The following is a 17,776-nucleotide window of genomic DNA, read 5'->3' as shown; positions in this document are numbered from 1 at the left end:
TATTGCAGGACAGTGACAATGTGAACAGCCCCTGGTGCCAAGTTCTCCCATGAGGACCTTCTTCTGTCCTGGGAAGTTCTCAGATGTTTAAAGTCAGTTTAAAGTCAGCTTCTGTGGTGGCCATGTCCTCCTTACCATCAGTCTAAGGGAAGGAAGGGGAAGGAAAGATCACCAAAGGATAAACACCTCAATAAAACAAAACATAACTTCTGTCCACAAAAATCTTTGCCCTTGCAAAATGTAAAAGCTACTCTTCCCTGGTGAATCTATGCCAAGGTCAGGAGGGTTGGACTAGATGACCTTTGAAGGTCCCTTCCAACCCAAACTGTTCTATGGTTCTGTGAAAACCTGAAGTCAGAACAGATATTGACAAAAAAACAAGAGATAGTTTTGCTTCCTGCCCCTCAGGATTTTTGAATCTTACTGGGGAGATGTGTTTTGCCATCCAAAACCCATTCTGGTCCTGGGTAGCATGAAGAGAAGGGGAAGGGCTTCATCACTGCCACATCAAACAAACCCTCGAAGCTAGGCTGTAAAGGAAATACTGATGGGTTAATAGGGAGGGCAGCATAGATGCTGGAACTGTATCCTTACTCCCTGGAAGGGGTCAGCAAGCTGCCAAAAGACATGCATGTAGGCCTTATAAAACTGTATCTAAAATAAAAGAAAGAACAGGATTAACTTTACCACACCTAGCAAGCAAGCAAGCGAGATAGAGGTTTGCTTTCAAAATGCCATACTGCTATTCAGCAAAACAGTTAGCAAGCTTTCCAAGTTATCCTCAGAAATTCTTGCGGTTCATAAGGTCCTGTATTCTCCCTGGAATAAAATCTGCTCTGTCTTGCAAAGCACATTTTGGAAGACTCCATGTAAAGAACGGCACTAACTTTTTTATATTCACAAATTGGGTATTCCATTATCCTTACAGGCAGCTTCATTATTAGCTTTCTAAAAGGAAGGCAGTGCAGGCAGGGGATTATGAAGAAACTGGCCATGTAATGAGGTGAAAACCTAAATAACTCTATAACTCTTCCATCTTCCTAAAAGTTCTCATGTCAGTACTGAGAAGATAAAGGCATGTGTATTTTAAAATTAAAAAGGATACTCAAGAATTACACTGATCCTGAAAACCTGCAAGACGAATCTTCCCTTTAAATTATATAACTTTGCAATCCTGAAGCAAAATATTCCGTCTTTATCTGTCATCTATCTTTAGTCTCCAGAATGTAAAGAGATGCAGAGACTGCAGTATTACTTAGATATGGCTTGAAATATTTTATACTGAAGAATTCCCACTGTCCCAATGACCAGCTATAAATATTTATGGGGTGTTTGAGGCAGCCAATCACACAAATATTTACTATTCATTCATACCACACAGGGAATTCAACATACAGCTCTTGTAGGCTCTTTCTTAAGTAATGCTTAAGCACATTACCTCTGCAGACAGAGACGCAGTTTTAAGAACAGCAGCTGAGATCCTCAGCTGATGCAAAAAGCCTTCCTTCTCAGAGGATCAACACGCTCCAGATTACAGTGGTAACAGCAGTACAGAAAACAGAAACAACAGCTTCACTATTGATACTTCCACGTAAATTGAGAAGAAAACAGATGTCACCCATAGTTATCTGTAAGGAACTAGGCTGTGTCACAATGAAGCCAACTAATGGTGGTAATGTGCTGCCAAGAAGAGCTGCCAGGGACTTCCCTGGGTGCCTTCCCCACCCAGCAGACTAAGCTGTGCCAGGGTCAGGCACACTACCTCCTCCCCATCACAGCAAGGGTTAGTCCATCACAGAAGATTCAATTCCTCTCTAACAGTGTAAACAAAGACAAAACTCTGAGAAGTCAGGCTGCTCTGTTTCACCCCCCTGGACTATCAGAAAGATGGCTTGTTCTCCATTACAGAAGTTCATAGGACATGCTGATGAGAGTTACGTTCAATGCGAACTTATGATTTAAAGAATACCATTACACATTAGATGTCTGAAGAACCAGCAGCCCTTGAGCAGTCTGCATAAAGAAATCAAGGGGAAAAGAAAAATAGAGGGGATGCTGCCATATATCCTAGCCAGAAGAGGTCTTATGAGTCTGCAAGTGCCATGCAACAAGCAGCGATTCAGAGCTCTGCAGCTCATCACAACACAGCAAGGTGCCAGTGGTCCTGGGGGAAGTGTGCAACTCTAAGAGCAAGCAAAGGCTGAGATTTCTACAGAATTAGACTGCAACTCACCAGCTCTGCTAACAAACCCATTCTATTGTATAATTATATCAACAAGGCTGTTTCAGGTATTTCACTGATAAAACGTGAAACTTGTGTAAGAGAAAGTTTTATTCTCTGCTTTAACAAATGAGTCAAAACGGACTACGGTATCTCACAGAAATGAAAAGGACAGTTGGGACTTTCACAGTGAGGGCTAGACTTTCCCTTTTATTCTTTGAGGGCTACACTACTTGCCTTTAGGTAGATTCCATATAGATGGAGCTATTTTTCTGGATAGTTACGTGTTTAATGAAGAGTCCCTTATCAGAAAGCTACAGCTATTTCATTTGGATTTCTATAGTTCAAAGCTGTTAACTAAAATGTTAGTATTTGAGGTGGTAACAAGGGTTAAATAAATCTCCTTAACTGCAGATACATCAAAGTATGTGTAGAAACACCAGAAAAATCAAATTTCAGTTTGTGTCTGATCCATTAGTCAGTTTTACTTGTGCTTAGAGAACTGCAGCCATGCTCCTCTATCTGTTGAGGATGTACACCATGTGATAGGCATTGCAGCCCCATCTGATGGGCAGCAAAGCAATCTTCCCTCTTAAGATTATTGCAATGGAGGGATGCATGCATGCAGGTGCTTGAGAAATAATATACAACTGAATATACACAGGGGCAGTGTATATGGCACAGGGGAGGAATGGTGGAAGTGGGACCATTCAGACATGTGGTTTAAACCCAGTCAGGCAACTCGTTCACTCACTCTCCCCCTTCTTTCCCTCCCCCTACTCCCGGAGGGACGGAGAGAAGAATTGAAAAGAATGCAACTCCCACGGGTTGAGATAAGAACAGTTTAGTAACTAAGGTATAACACAAATCACTACTGCTGCCACCAATAATAACAATGATAAAGGAAATAACAAGGGAAGAGAATACAACATCTCACCACCAGCCAACCGATAACTCACTCCCCAGGCCCGACCAAGCACCGACCCATACCTCCTCCAACCCTGCAGTCTCCCAGCCCTTCTGGCTAACTCCCAGTTACATCCTGGCCATGACATGCTGCGGTATGGAATACCTCTTTGGCTAGCTTGGGTCAGGTGTCCTGTCTCTGCTTCCTCCTGGCTTCCCCTCCTCCCTGGCAGAGCATGAGGCTCACAAAGTCCTTGGCCAAACCAAAACATTCTTGTTATCAGCTCTGTTCCCAGGCCGAAAGTCAAAACACTGCACTACACCAGCTACCAAGAAGGAGAAAAATGACTGCTACTGCTGAACCCAGGACAAGAAATCAGCTGGAGAAGGTGATGGCTTTTTGGGAAGGATGACTACCCTGAAAGATCTCAGCTGCTTCACCCAGGAGATCCAACATAAATCTTAGCCTGAGCATTTCTGCTGTCTCTCTCTGAATGCTTACATTTTCATTTTCACCACCATATTCTTCAGATGAATCACAACCAATCAAGGTTGAAGAATGGAAGAATGGGAAGTATGATGAGTGGGGCAATGGGACCCCCCCTCCCCCACCAAAAAGAAAAAAAAAAAGGGTGAACAAAGGACAGCAAGGTGCTGCTGTACCCCCCACTGAAATGTTCTGGAGGTCACGAGCATGGAAAGAAAAATACAAATGCAAAATATTTGCATATGTGCTAGAACAAGCATAAAGGAACTTCATATTCAAGTGTTTTGGCTGCAGCACTCCACATATGTAAATAAATTTCACACTCAGCTCCTCTTGCCCATGACTTCTTGAAGTATGTATGTGTGTGTGTATCTCTACTTTCAGCAGAGCTGTGCATGCATTTAAAGTGAATCGCTTGGTGATCACTTCTGATTTTTATACTTCTTTATGTCAGCATTACTGAACACAATACAGGCATGCCTTCCAACCCTCATGTGCTCCACTCAAGAGCTCACAGCCAGAAATACTGCTGCAGCTAACATGTACTGCTGTCTCCCAAGTACTACTTTTCCTGGAACAAAGTGTAAATCTGCAAAATGCAAGTTCATTGGAAGAGAGCACAGTCAAGGCAGCTGGTTGACTGTTTATATTTCAGAAGGAGAGACCTTCCAGAAAGAACCCATCTTCAGTTGCTGGCCCCCAGCTTGTTTCAGCCCTGTGAAGGCATATAATTTGTTCTTCTTGGAAAATTTTGTTCATATAAACAGATCCCTCCACAATACGAGGGAAATTGCAGTGAGAAAGGTATGTGTCAACACTTACGTTCTGGTTGTTTCTATATATTAACAATATGGCACAAATAATACACTTTCTATTTGGTTAAACTGCATTTGGAGACAGCAAAGACACCATATTCGGTATTCAATAATTCCATTATAATTCCATATTTGTTGGTGGCACTTTGAGCTAATATATGCAAGCAGTTGAGGAAAGGACAGGTGAATTTCTCCCTTGGGCTGTCTTCTTCGGCACAGCTAGAATCAGGCAGCAGGGACTGACAACACCAGTAGGTGCTATCAACTATCAAGTACTTATCATCAAACACAACAATGGCAATATAATCTTACATGCAAGAAAATCTCCAGCTGCGTATTGTCAGTTACAAGGAAACAATGCCAGAGAAAAAATAAAATCACTCTGTATTTGGCTTTTCTTAGACTTTTTTTTACATATTCACTATTGGTCCCTCCTGGAGAAAGCATATCAGGGTAGCTGCATCTTTATTTTGCCCAGTTCAGCCGTTCTTTTGTTTCAAAACCTTTTCCTTCTTTTCAGACCAACAGGCTAAATTCTTAAGAAAAATAATAAAACTGGGCTTCCACACTGGTGACTTGATTCATCTCTCCAACACCTTTGCTCCCAGCATAAACTACTGTCTCTGGAGGCAATTCAAGAGCTATTGCTACCCAGCTGGCTTTGGTGCAAAGAAGGACATATTTGAAAGAGCCAACTTGAACTTTGCAATCACCACAACAAGGACTGCAAGGTCCTGTGTCTGACACAGGACAACCCTATGCATTAACTGTGCTAAGCAACAGACCTTTCTGAAAAGATCCTGCTGGTTATTGGTGGATCAACCATTGAATATAAGCCAGCAGTACGAAGGCGGCAAATCACATCACATCAGGACCTTGAACAACATGACAGAATTTTGCAGCTGGATCTAAATTCAAACTTTGCATGGGGATAGGACCAGACAACCTCTAGTCGTCCTTTCCAACCTGAAGAACTGTGAGTCTTCAACTGGTAGAGGCAGGCAATGGAACAGGGGGCGATATCCACAGGCTGAACCTTGGGAAGTTCAGATTGAAGATCAAGAAGCATCCCTTCTTCCAGCAGAGGTGCAACCATGGGACACGTCACCAGCAATGTGGGGGATCTCCGTTCTGTTTTTTTTATTTTTAAGCTCAGATAGACTAAAGAACAGCTGCCCCGACCTTGTGCTAGCACAGCCTGCTGTGAATGGGAGCTGAAGCAGAGATCTTCGGAGGTCCTGGCCACTAGACTGCTGCTATACTGTGATACATCCTTATGATAGCTTATTACATCAAATTGCATGTTTACGGTAAAAAGAGGGAAGGCATGCTCAACCTTATAGCTGTTCTCTAGCACGGTGACAGTGTGTAGATATAAGGGTGATGGGCAAGGTTTTCAGTGCCCTGCCCAGACGGTTCTAACATAACTGATGTCTGCAGACTGGCCAGAAAACAACGAATCCCAGCTGAACACGGAAGACTACAAACAGAAGTCTTCCAGGTCTGAACCTCAACATGCTTTAGCACGGTGAATTTGGTAATACGCAATAATTACATATTTAGCAGCAGTCGATTATGAAAATCCTTCCTTATTCTGGGACAGTGAGTAACAGTGCTTTGTAGGTCACCACAAAGGTGGGTAGGCTTTTACCCCTACTTCACGGATGTGGTTAAATCTGGGCATCATTGCAACATGAGCAAGTAACAGAACTGGGAAGCAGTTTCAGCTCCTAATGAACTTGATTAAACTCAAATGCTAGTGTTTTTTTCTTTAGCTATTTTGTGCCAACGCATTCATGGTATATGAAATACATTTAATAAATAAAACATATACTTTCTCAAGTGCCATCTTCCAGAAACAGATGAGATGTGTCTGCCTTGTGGGCTGGTCTCCAAGCTTTACTGAGAAGCTGCACTTGTAATGGTGCAACCATTCCAAGGGTTCTCCGTGATTATTAAAGCACACTGGCTAACTCTAAATTAGACTGAATAGCCTCAATTATATAACTTATTACTACTTGCAAGCATGCTCTGTGGAAAGAACAGACAGGAGTTGTACTGTAATAGATAATGGGAGATAAATTGGCATGTGTGTGAATCAATGTTTAAAAAAAGGAACTCCAGCTCTTTCTTGGAATAGCAATATTTTGATGTCTCAAATCCCCTGGCACTGGTTTTATAAATGCAGTAATGTAAACCATGTGCTGGGTGGTGATTTTCTGAGGACCTTCCCACTTTCATTGTGTATTTTATTATAGGCCAAATGTGACATGAAATGCTATCCACTGTGGCGGAGTTAAATAATTGCTCTGTTGAGAATAGCAACACTCAATTAAACAGCATTTTTCATGATCTACACCCTCTATTGTCACTGTGTTTAGGGGAAATAATGGGAGCACTGACCTATATTGCGTTTCTTATTGTCGATGGAGATGAAGCGTATGCAGGGATTATCAGTGATGTACTGTGCAGCCCAGGGGACATCAATCCGTGTACCGGCTTCATAGAAAAGTCCCAGAGCGTAGCGGGAGGAGTAGCTCACAGATTCCAGTTGCTGCTTTTGACTTTCATTAATTACTGGGGGGAAAAAAAAAAAAAAAGTAAGTCAATTTCTCTTCTCTCAGAACATTAAATATGTGAATGCTGTGGTTAAGCTGATTATTCCTTCCTGAAAATGACCAGACTGCTACGAAGAATTTAATATTAAGCCTAGTGCTTTGTAACATTTTTTCTGGGACACTTCTTCATGAAGTTTTAATGGCGCATTATGCAGAGTATGGCCTCCACATGCAACCCTCCCCCATCTGGTGACAGCTTATCTCCCAGTTCTCCCCTAGTTGCTTCTGAGTTGAAATTTCAATTATGGGTGACTTTTTTCCAAATCTTTTCTCAAAGGGTGAATAAATGGGAATAAGCGGCTTGGGTTGCCTCTAGCACATCAACTAAAATATTGTATAACTCTTCAAAACCTCAAATGACTTCACATATCAACAAAATGAACACATGGGACTCTTGAACCTCTGGGGAAAACAGCCCTGCAACTTCTGTGTTGCAACTCAAATGGATGTAGAAAACACTTCAGTACACAAAGGGTTCATAGTGAAGTTCAGTTCCTTCAGCTGAAGGTACTTTGCAGCAGTTTAAAACATTTCAGAGCAAATACGAATCCACTCCTCCCTATGATTAACTCTTATATATTCTAATTACAGTAAGATCTGCTTTTTGCCTCAATTTTATAATCTTCATAAAAAGCTGTACAAAGTAGCATTAGCCTCACTGCACGTTCAAATCCAATTTTATTTCATGCCAAAGAGAAGTACAACAGTTTGATTAATTGTGGAGTTAGGTACCACATCTCTTCTTCCTACTGAATGGATGGCCAGTGCTTCTGTGAGCTGGAGCAGGATGCGCAAAGACAAAAAATCACAATGGTGTCCCACTTGTATGTGAAACTGCATGCTCAGTTGGGCTTGTTTGGAGATTTGATATTGAGAGGTGAAAGAACAATAACTGAGGTGCTTTGTTTTATGTAAAATTTAACTGACATGATGAATAGCTTGTATGAAGAAAGGAGCAGCTGACGGCTATATCTACCATGGCACTTCCCACAGGCAGCAGGCCAGGTGTTGAGTGGTATCCTCAGAAAGACTTCAGCAGAAGTCCTGCCCCAAGACAGTCCAGCCTCATGAGTGGGACAGGCTGAGGTGGGCTGGAGGGGGCAGCTCTCCATGCAAGGCTCCACAGGTGAGAGGCATCTGCAGACTCATGCACGCCAAGCTGGCCAGGAGTCACAGCAGTGAAGGCCAACTAGCCCAGTGCAAGAGCATCCAGCAGGTCAAGGGAAAAGTATTATTCCCCTCAGGTAAGGCCACATCTGGCACCTGGACACACTGCAATTTGTTGTGCCCCCAGTACAAGGAGACAACAACAAACTGGATAAAATCCTCTGCAGGATCACTAACAGGGTCCACTAAAGGGGTTGTCCACTCCCAGGAGATCAGCCAGACACGGCCCCAAACAACTTGCTGCAGCTGCAGCATTGCACCTGCTGGGAGCAGTGTTAGGCTGAAGACCCCTGCCCTGGTGTCTCCAGTCAGAGTTGGTGGGACTGGACGATTCTGTGTACCGTACCCACACAACAGTTACCTCTATCTGATTGCAGTTAATGTGCTTTGAAGAAGAACACTGGTGTGACGTGACCGTGTCATGACTAATGCTGCTCCTCAGAATCTTCATCTCACAGTCACTCCACCAGCACATTCTCTCCCCAGAAACTGGTATTTCCTGCTGTGCCAAAGTGAGAGTCTGGGAACCAGGGCTGTAAATCAAACCTCTGTTCATGGTGCCAGGATGCAGGCACTCCTGAGTCATGCAGTGCCAGCAAGGGGCAGGAGCCCAGAACCACTGGCAGAGCATTTTCCAGCAGGATACACGTTTGAGAGCACATTCAGTTATGCTGAAATCCTCAACAACTGCCACAAACCTGTAAAACCTACCTACCACCAATATGCATCAAGCTCCATTCCCACCATCACTACTGGTATACTGCTTTCTCAAACAGCACCAAGGCTGCATGTATTATTAGTCTATTTACATACCGATGACAACAAGCAGGGGAGAGTGTCACCCCTGAGTCCATCCTGGTGGAGAGGAGGGCTGGTGTCAACACTGATCTTACCAATCTGTGGGTGACCATTTCAGTCTACAGGTTCTGAGTTCAAAGTCTTTGCCATGACTAGTCCAGTCAGGCAACATTTCCATGTGGCCTTCCAACATATGTAGGGACACAACTCATGTCCCTGTTCAAGGACCTCTGACAGTCTCACTATGTAAGCCATGAAGTCTACTATGTCTCAGAAGCCTTGGTGAACCACCAGAGAAGATTCACTGAGGATACTGAGGCCACTCATCACAGACAGGTGCCTTCGAAAGGAGGATGCGTGGTCTGCAGACTCTCACAATCTCTCACCTAAAAACCCACCAGTCTACTCTTAGGTCTCTGCCCCATCCTGTTGTTTCTCTAGTTGTGGATTTTTTCCAAGATGTCTCTCCACATTATTCCTCTGTACTTCATGGAGAAGACCAATTTCAGAGGCTGCTTTTTGCCTCCTGCCCTGAAGCAGTGACCTCAGGTACAGAGTGCTCTCCTAACTGAGGTTACTGACTGGTCTCCCCCACCCCACATAACATCCACTCCCATACCAGCCTTACCTAATCACCAGCACATGAGAAGATCACTAGTTAGATTCCATCTCAAATCCCATCAGATATAAAGCTTGAAATGCCTCATAAAAGTCATAAAAAGCTGGGGAGAAGAAAGAAGAAGAAATAAGACATCTTGCACTAGGGGGTGGTGCTGGAGCTGCCTGACAGAGGAAGCCAGAGGACAGGCCATCCCAGGAGAGCAGGACTGGCTGAGCAAGCATGATGGGGTTTGAAAAAGCTCCCTTTCCCTCTCCAGTCCAATGACCCCTCCGAGAAGGTGTTGAGGCCATCTGCCTCCCACCTTGCCCTTGCATCTTTCCAAGGAAGATCAACTCCTTTCCAGGGACCTCAGGAACTCTGCCAAGCACTGGGTCAAAGACCCTTAGACCTCTGCTGTCACCTTCCCTTGGCAAAGCTGCCTCCATGTAAGTTATAGCACAGAAGGGTTCCTGTTTGTTATACTGCTGGTCTGCAACCAAGATCCAGTAACAGTATAGCATGGAGAATGCTGGTGGTACACTACTGCCTTGAACAGGCTTTTGCACCACACATACATGCTCTCTATGGAAGAACAACCCTGTACAGCATGTTCCAGAGAAAACCAGAGAGTTTCGATTGCAAGAACTTCTCTTCAAGGTCATCTCTTCTTGCTTCATCCTGAGCATGTCCCAGATGAGGAACTGTTGGTTCCCATCTTGCCCCAGGAATTCAAGACATGATGTAGACCCTCTGTCTGTGTCTGTAACCTGGACGGCTGGCTCTGAAAACCATAATGTGCAACGGACACTGCTCAGGCTCCCTCTGCCTTCATAGATCATAGAATAGTTAGGACTGGAAAGGACCCCAAGATCATCTAGTTCCAACCCCCCTGACATAGGCAGGGACACCTCACACTAAACCATGTCACCAAAGGCTCTGTCCAACCTGGCCTTGAACACCGTCAGAGATGGAGCATTCACAACCTCCCTGGACAAGCCATTCCAATGCCTCACCACCCTTACAGGAAAGAAGTTCTTCCTTATATCCAGTCTAAACTTCCCCTGTTTAAGTTTGAACCTGTTACTCCTTGTCCTGTCACTACAGTCCCTAATGAATAGTCCCTCCCCAGCATCCCTATAGCCCCCTTCAGATACTGGAAGGCTGCTCTGAGGTCTCCACGCAGCCTTCTCTTCTCCAGGCTGAACAGCCCCAACTTTCTCATCCTGTCTTCATACAGGAGGTGCTCCAGTCCCCTGATCATCCTCGTGGCCCTCCTCTGGACTTGTTCCAACAGTTCCATGTCCTTTTTATGTTGAGGACACCAGAACTGCACACAATACTCCAGGTGAGGTCTCGCAAGAGCAGAGTAGAGGGGCAGGATCACCTCCTTCAACCTGCTGGTCACGCTCCTTTGGATGCAGCCCAGGATACGGTTGGCTTTCTGGGCTGCAAGCGCACACTGAAGCCGGCTCATGTTCATTTTCTCATAAACCAACACCCCCAAGTCCTTCTCCGCAGGGCTGCTCTGAATCTCTTCCCTGCCCAACCTGTAGCTGTGCCTGGGATTGCTCTCACCCAGGTGTAGGACCCTGTACTTGGCATGGTTAAACTTCATAAGGTTGGCATCAGCCCACCTCACAACCATGTCAAGCCCCCTCTGGATGGCATTCCTCACCGACAGCGTATCAACCGAACCACACAGGTTGGTGTCGTTGGCAAACTTGCTGAGGGCACACCCAATCCCACTGTCCATGTCACCAAGAAAGATGTTAAACAAGATCGGTCCCAACACTGATCCCTGAGGGACACCACTCATTACTGGTCTCCAGCTGGACATTGAGCCATTGACCACAACTCTTTGCTTGCGGCCATCCAGACAGTTTTTTATCCACTGAGTGGTCCACCTATGAAATTGATGTCTCTAAAATTTAGAGACAAGGATGTCGTGTGGGACAGTGTCAAATGCTTTACACAAGTCCAGGTAGATGACATCAACTGCCCTAACCCTGTCCATCAGTTCCGTAGCCCCATCATAGAAGGCCACCCAATTGGTCAGGCAGGATTTCCCCTTAGTGAAGCCACGCTGGCTGTCACCAAGGACCTTGTTGTTTTTCATGCACCTTAGCATGCCTTCCAGGAGAATCTGCTCCAAGATTTTGCCAGGCACAGAGTTGAGACTGACTGGTCTGTAATTCCCCAGGTCATCCATTTTCCCCTTCTTGAAAATGGGGTTATATTTCCCTTTTTCCAATTGTTGGGATCCTCACTTGACTACCATGATTTTTCAAATATGATGGCCAGTGGCTTAGCAATTTCATTTGACAGCTCCTTCAGGTCCTGCAGATGGATTTCATCTGGTCCCATGGACTTGTGCACATTCAGATTCTTAAGTTGGTCTCCAACCAGGTCCTCTCCTACAGTGGGCCTAAGGTCTTCATTCTCACAGCCCCTGCGTCTGCCTTCCTCTGGGCCAGGTTGCTCCCCTGGGGCACAGGGCTCTTGGGTGTGTAGGGCCACATGCCAAACCTCCAGAGCAGCCTGGCAGGGTGGCCACCCTAGGCTGTGTCAGGACAGTGCTTTCATCACAGCTTTTCATGCCATTCAAAGGTTTTGTGTTGACCCGGGCAATGGCAGGACTCCCCCAGCTCCATGAGTCTCCTGCAAGCTGTCATCTCTATCTTCCATTCTTACCCTCTTGCACAGCTTCTCTCCAGCTTCTGCAAGCACCCAGGACTGTGAGATTTCATGGTGTGGCACCACTGCTTAGCAAAGCCTGTGATGAGGAGGTGATTAAGCAGGGATGCAGGGCAGGCTGAAGGTCTGTCCTGGAGGAAAGGATACCAGCGTGACAGGACGTCACACATCCCACCCCACTAGAAAAGCTCCCTGGCCTGTGTTAACTTCCTACTCGAGCGATGAATTTAAAACCACAAGCATACAGTGCCAGCATCCAGGAACCATCCCGAGGGATCCTTACTGCCAAATCGGAACATGATGTTAGCGATTTCAGCAGTGCTTGTTCCAGTTCCTCCTGGCAGATCACAAGAGTCTGGACAGGGAACAGACCTGCTGCTAAACACACAATGCCTGGCAGAAGGGGCAGATCTCATCCAGAAACTCCCCCTGTCCTCTTTCAGGTAAGGGCTCTGCACAGCTGGGTTTTGAGATGTTCATCACCACCAGGCCCCCTTCTTACAGCTATAATAAATAATCACAATGTGTTATGCATTCTTGCTGTGCTTCAAAAGAACATAAAAGTCCTATAAACAAGCAAATAAATATGAGGCTGTAATATCCCATCTAAAACACTACTCTTTGTCCGGGTTACTTCGGCAACTCATTTCCCCTCAGGGAAAAGAAAATAAACAAGAACTCCTCCAGCCTCCAAAGCAAATTCCCCCAGCAAAGCTCAACATCCAGGAACCTCTGCGCTGTGGGAATGCATCTGAGATGAACTGCCCAGCTGGCGGGGGGACTGAGAGTGGCCTCTGCTCCGCAGCACACATGGGCTGCTGCAGGGAAAGGGACTGGCGGGTTTCAGTTTGGCTTGTTACATGGAGCACTTCAGCAGGTACAACCTTCACAACATTAAGTGTCACCAAAGCCAAGCCAGCCAGTTGGCTCTGAAGTACCTCTTTCAAGACTTAACATTGGTTTATGTACCCATCTTTGCAAGCTCTAAAGTTTCAGAAGGTGTTACAGGTCACTGGAGATGGATGCTGAATAGCACTGTGGTAATCAAAAATAAGTTACAATTTTATCAGCTTTAAGTACACAGGTACACAGGGAGCTCGGCTGGGGCATGTTGGCGAAAGTGGGCGAGGGAAGTCAACGATCCCAGCTGAGCAACTTCCCTCCCAGGAGAGGGATGAAGAGGGAGGGCAGGCGCTTTGAGGGTGTGGGCACCAGCCAGACTTGACAGAGCTGTGACTTAGTGGATCAAAGGGCTGTAAACAGCTAGGGTAGGCTGCTCACAGCAGAGAGGGAAGGAACAGCTTCGGGAAGAAGTTCCTTTCCAAAGCCTTGGGGAGACTGAATAACGTACAGAGTAATGACACCTGGTTATACTGGTCAGTGGCAGAAGGCAACTCAGTGACAGTGATAGGCTGCTCACTGACAAGAACTGAAGCCCAGAAACACTGAGGAGTCTCTCCACACTCAGTCCTGCCCTGTTGTTGGGTAAGCCAGAGCTGGAGGGAAACCTGCAGGGTAGAAACAGACGGGCAGCGTCGCAGTGCTGGCCACCCCACACACAAGTGCATTGGACTCATGGTCAGCCTTAGGTTTGAAGCAGCTGCAGTAAGTCATCGGGGACTATATAAGGGTAAGTCAGGACATTCCTGAGGATGGGGATCCCCAGCTGCTCTGGCCCTGTCGTAGGGATGCCCTGCTCACACCAGGAAAGCATGCTTCCCAGGGGCTGGACAGTTTCCCATGATGCAGCTTGGCTGATGCCTCTGGGCTCTTTCTGACCAAACAATAAACCAGAAATGACTAATACCCATTGTCCCAAACAGTCATGTTTATATCTCAAAATTTAAAAGTGCAAGAATTACTGATGTACCTTTGCTAAACAACTTGTTTAATTATTGTTTAGGTTTTTTTAAAGTAATGTCTGATTTACTGGATTCTAACCTGCTTCAAAGTTATAAAACCAAGTAAGTTTTTATAGCTTGATTAGACAAGTAAGATGGTGATGTCAAATTTGAAATCCAGCAACAAAAAAGCTGAACTGTATGCTAAGAGCTGTAAGACTGAGGTTTTTCCCCTACTCCATCCATTATGCATTTTAGCAAGGCCAACAAGTTGCTCTCAGGACATGAAGTAAGCCTTCATTTTGAATTTCCATACTTTTATTGGAAAACCAGACTGCTGTTTTAATATTGTGTATGAAGCCACAAAACTATTATTTTTTCCCTTTCCAACAGAAATGGTTAAGATTATTTTAATAACATTTTGGAAAAATAAAACCAACCAGCTCTCAGACCACAGAAGTGGTCTGCATAAGAATCAGCCATACTGGTATTTTTAAAGCAATGAATGAAGGCATGAAAATCTTTTATTTTCCACTGAAAGACTCAGCTACAGCTGCACTGCAAATGCCACTGAAGTAAATGTCCTCTGGAGATTTCATCACATCAAAGCAAGGGGCATGTATACTTTATTTGCTGTTTCTCTAGACACTGACAGCAGAGTGGATTACTTATCTGTAACACGCAATAAATACAGTAAGGGCCTTTTATCTACTGTTCCTGTACTTTAATGTCACCTTGCTGCCTCACTCATGGTGTGTGAAGGAGAAGACAAGAGATCCCATTAGAGCCAGCAAGAGAGCCGAGGCTTCAGCTGGCAGGCTGGGAGCACAAGCACCATGTCATTCAGGAGTCCAGAACTGAGCCCTGCCTACCATCACTGAGGCCAGGGAAGCAAAAATAAACCCAGCTGCTCTGATGGCTAAGAACCAACTAGGATGATCAAGGTTTAACCCTCAATGTTTAGTCATTTCCCAGCAAGTAAGGGAGGGTACTGCAATATGCACCTTTATCTGGAGAAAGGCACTGCAGAAGCCAGAAAGCACCTTTATCATTCACCACTAGCAGTTGTTAGAAGCTTTAGCAAGGACTGGCCTTGCAACTTTGAGCAAGCAGAGATGGGTAAAGAGACATGGTGGGTCAGTAAAGGATTCAGGTCAGTCTGGTAACTGAAGCAGACAGGTTACACATACTTCACACAAAGTCCTATGTACTTGTCACTGTAAGTCACAGATGCTGGGTACAGGGAGAAATCATGTTCAGAATTGCAAGTAAAGGCGGATGCTACAATGTAAGATGCATTTTAAATAATACTTGCTTTGGAAAGTTTTGTTATTCCTAGTTTAGTACTTCTAAAAGCTTGTGGATACTTACCTCTCTCAAGCCACCACATGATTTCAGAGCTCAGCTGGGATGCCTGCATCCAGCCCTTGCATGCACATAAGGATCTGTAGGCAAACTTGGGTAAACAAATTGAGATCCTGGTTTGAAAGACTTCCAGGAATGGAGAGGGAAAATGTTCTTATATTGGTCCACCATCCAGTCCTGATGGTACAGAGGATGTTGTATCCTGACAACCAGCAGCTCCAGAAAAGACAACAAACAGCCAGATACTGCTGGTGTTTTAATGCACACACCTATCACTTGATATGTTCAAAATCACTTACTAGGTATGCCAAGGTAACTGTAAAGGTAGAACCACCTAGACTTTACCAGCCACTGAACACTGAAAAAATAAAACTTACAGCAGTACTTTAAAGGAATGATAGTGCTATCAAAGTAGCAAAATATGAGGATGCTGGACTTGCAGTTTTTTTTCAGGAAAAAATTGCCCTTTTTAGTCTTAACTTTTTTTACTGGAAGCTCCTAATCTTCTAATCTGACAGCTTCAGCTTTGGTTGTAATAGCATTAGAGCCTGGCTTGAGCTTCATGAGTTTTCCAGAGTATACTCCCAGTTCAGTGTAACTCCAGCTCCTTGTGGGCCTGTTTTCAGCACTTTCTTAAGACATTCCTAGCAAGCAGTCTGACACAGGTGTGTATGATGGTGCTAGTAGTTTCTGCTAAGCACAACAGCCCTGCTGGGGCTGTAAGAAATCAGAAAAAAATGAAAATACTCTGAAGGATACTGTGATTTGTATCAAGGGATGTCACATCCCCCTGTATCTGTCCACAAGGACTACAGGAGGGAAAAGATTCTTCTAGTCACCCTGCGTGCTTCCTCCCTGCTTGAGTTTTCGCAAGCAAAAACTTCAGCTGAAGCTTTGCCAGTGACCACAGCTTATGCAGTGCCTCAGAACCAGCTTCCGCTTTGTCATATTTGAAAAGGAAATATTCCTTTCATCCCTAGAAATGTTCACCATCAAGGCTGGATGGCAAAAGGTCCCTACAACCTGGGAGGAAACCAGCTTTTATCACTGCCCAGCCGCCCCAGTTTTTAGGGCCTTTGCTTCCTCTTCTGAAAACAAAATCAGCCCTGTACAACTCCAAGTGCCAACCTGCCATGGGATGACACAAAGAGAAAGAAAATGTCCTGTCCATTTCCTCTTGTTTTCTCTCCCACCTTCTGGAACATTCTGTCAGACACACAGATTTAAGAAAATCTAACAAATTCATGACGGATTGTGGTAGGTGTTGCTTATTTTCCAGCAAATGGATAAGCTGGTGCACAAGCCCCCTTTAACGCCTAGTGCTCAACTCAGCCTTTGACTAGGAAGGTTTCTCTCCACCTCCTTCATTTTTTACATACCTTATTTCTGTGCCCGCACGCTTCTCTCACAGCTACATTGTCAGTAACCCTGCCACTGACTTTATCCTCCCAAAGGTTTCATTATTTCCTTAGACTGCTTTGCTTAAGATTTTACTTGCAGCAACTGACAGCGACACGCTGACAGCGAGTCTAAACGCATCAACCAGATGATGTTGGTGACAGAGTATTTGTAAGTGGCTAGTGATCACCACGATTTAAAAGTTCAAGAGGAAACTGTGGTTAAACTGCAACAAAGATATTTTTAGCCTAGATATCAAGAGATTTTTAACACAACTCTTGCCCAGCAGAATAGGCAGCTCGGCTAAGTACCTGGAGATACAGTTTACTGTTACAGCTGACAGAGGGCTGCCATAGCTCTGTTCAGGAGATGAATTATTCAGGATGGCACATTATCATAACCTTCATGTAACAAAGCCTCCTTGGATGACAACCTCTTTTTCCTTAGCTGTCTTGTGCAGGCCTTTTCTCTTGGGCAAGAAGGCACTGCCCTGAGCTCTCTCTAGTTGAGTGGTGACAAAGGACAGATTTCTCAGGCAATCCCCCTCTGCACAGTCATCAACCCTGACACTGCGCCACAACGCTGGCCCTCTGCCACCGTAATGTCCATTTCAAGATGCAGACTGTTCCTGCTTCTGCCTTTGCGTAGGAGGGAGCAGAGGTTATGAGAAAGTCTTCAGTTTTAAGTCCAGCTTCCTTATCAAACAGCTCAAGAGTATTTAAAAAGCACTATAACAGTTAAATGCAGCCACGCCTACACCTGCATTAAAATACTCACTAATACACCATGTGTTACTTTTCCTTTGCTTATTATGCTCACTTTTGTTTGAATAATCCTGCCTGGATGCAACGCAATGCTCCCTCCT

The 17,776-nt window shown here is 44.9% G+C and overlaps 1 protein-coding gene across 3 annotated transcripts in view; it reads right to left on the bottom strand.

Moving 5' to 3' along the window:
- RNLS (renalase, FAD dependent amine oxidase) overlaps positions 1-17,776 on the bottom strand; it is a 71,165-nt gene that overhangs the window by 10,960 nt on the left and 42,429 nt on the right. For 2 of the 3 annotated variants that reach the window (XM_062637871.1, XM_062637872.1), the window contains exon 5: positions 6,833-7,006. The exons of the other annotated variant lie outside the window; for it this stretch is intronic. In XM_062637871.1, coding sequence (XP_062493855.1) covers positions 6,833-7,006 — 174 coding nt within the window. The remainder of the gene's footprint in view (positions 1-6,832; positions 7,007-17,776) is intronic. 3 annotated transcript variants of the gene reach the window in all.

This window comes from Pezoporus occidentalis, unplaced genomic scaffold (assembly GCF_034315485.1).
Source record: "Pezoporus occidentalis ecotype Australia unplaced genomic scaffold, CSIRO_AGI_Poc_V1 ctg54, whole genome shotgun sequence".
In the NCBI taxonomy this organism is placed as follows: Eukaryota; Metazoa; Chordata; class Aves; order Psittaciformes; family Psittacidae; genus Pezoporus; species Pezoporus occidentalis.
The sequence above is the reverse complement of the archived record's forward strand: the minus strand, read 5'-3'. Positions and strand labels throughout refer to the sequence as shown.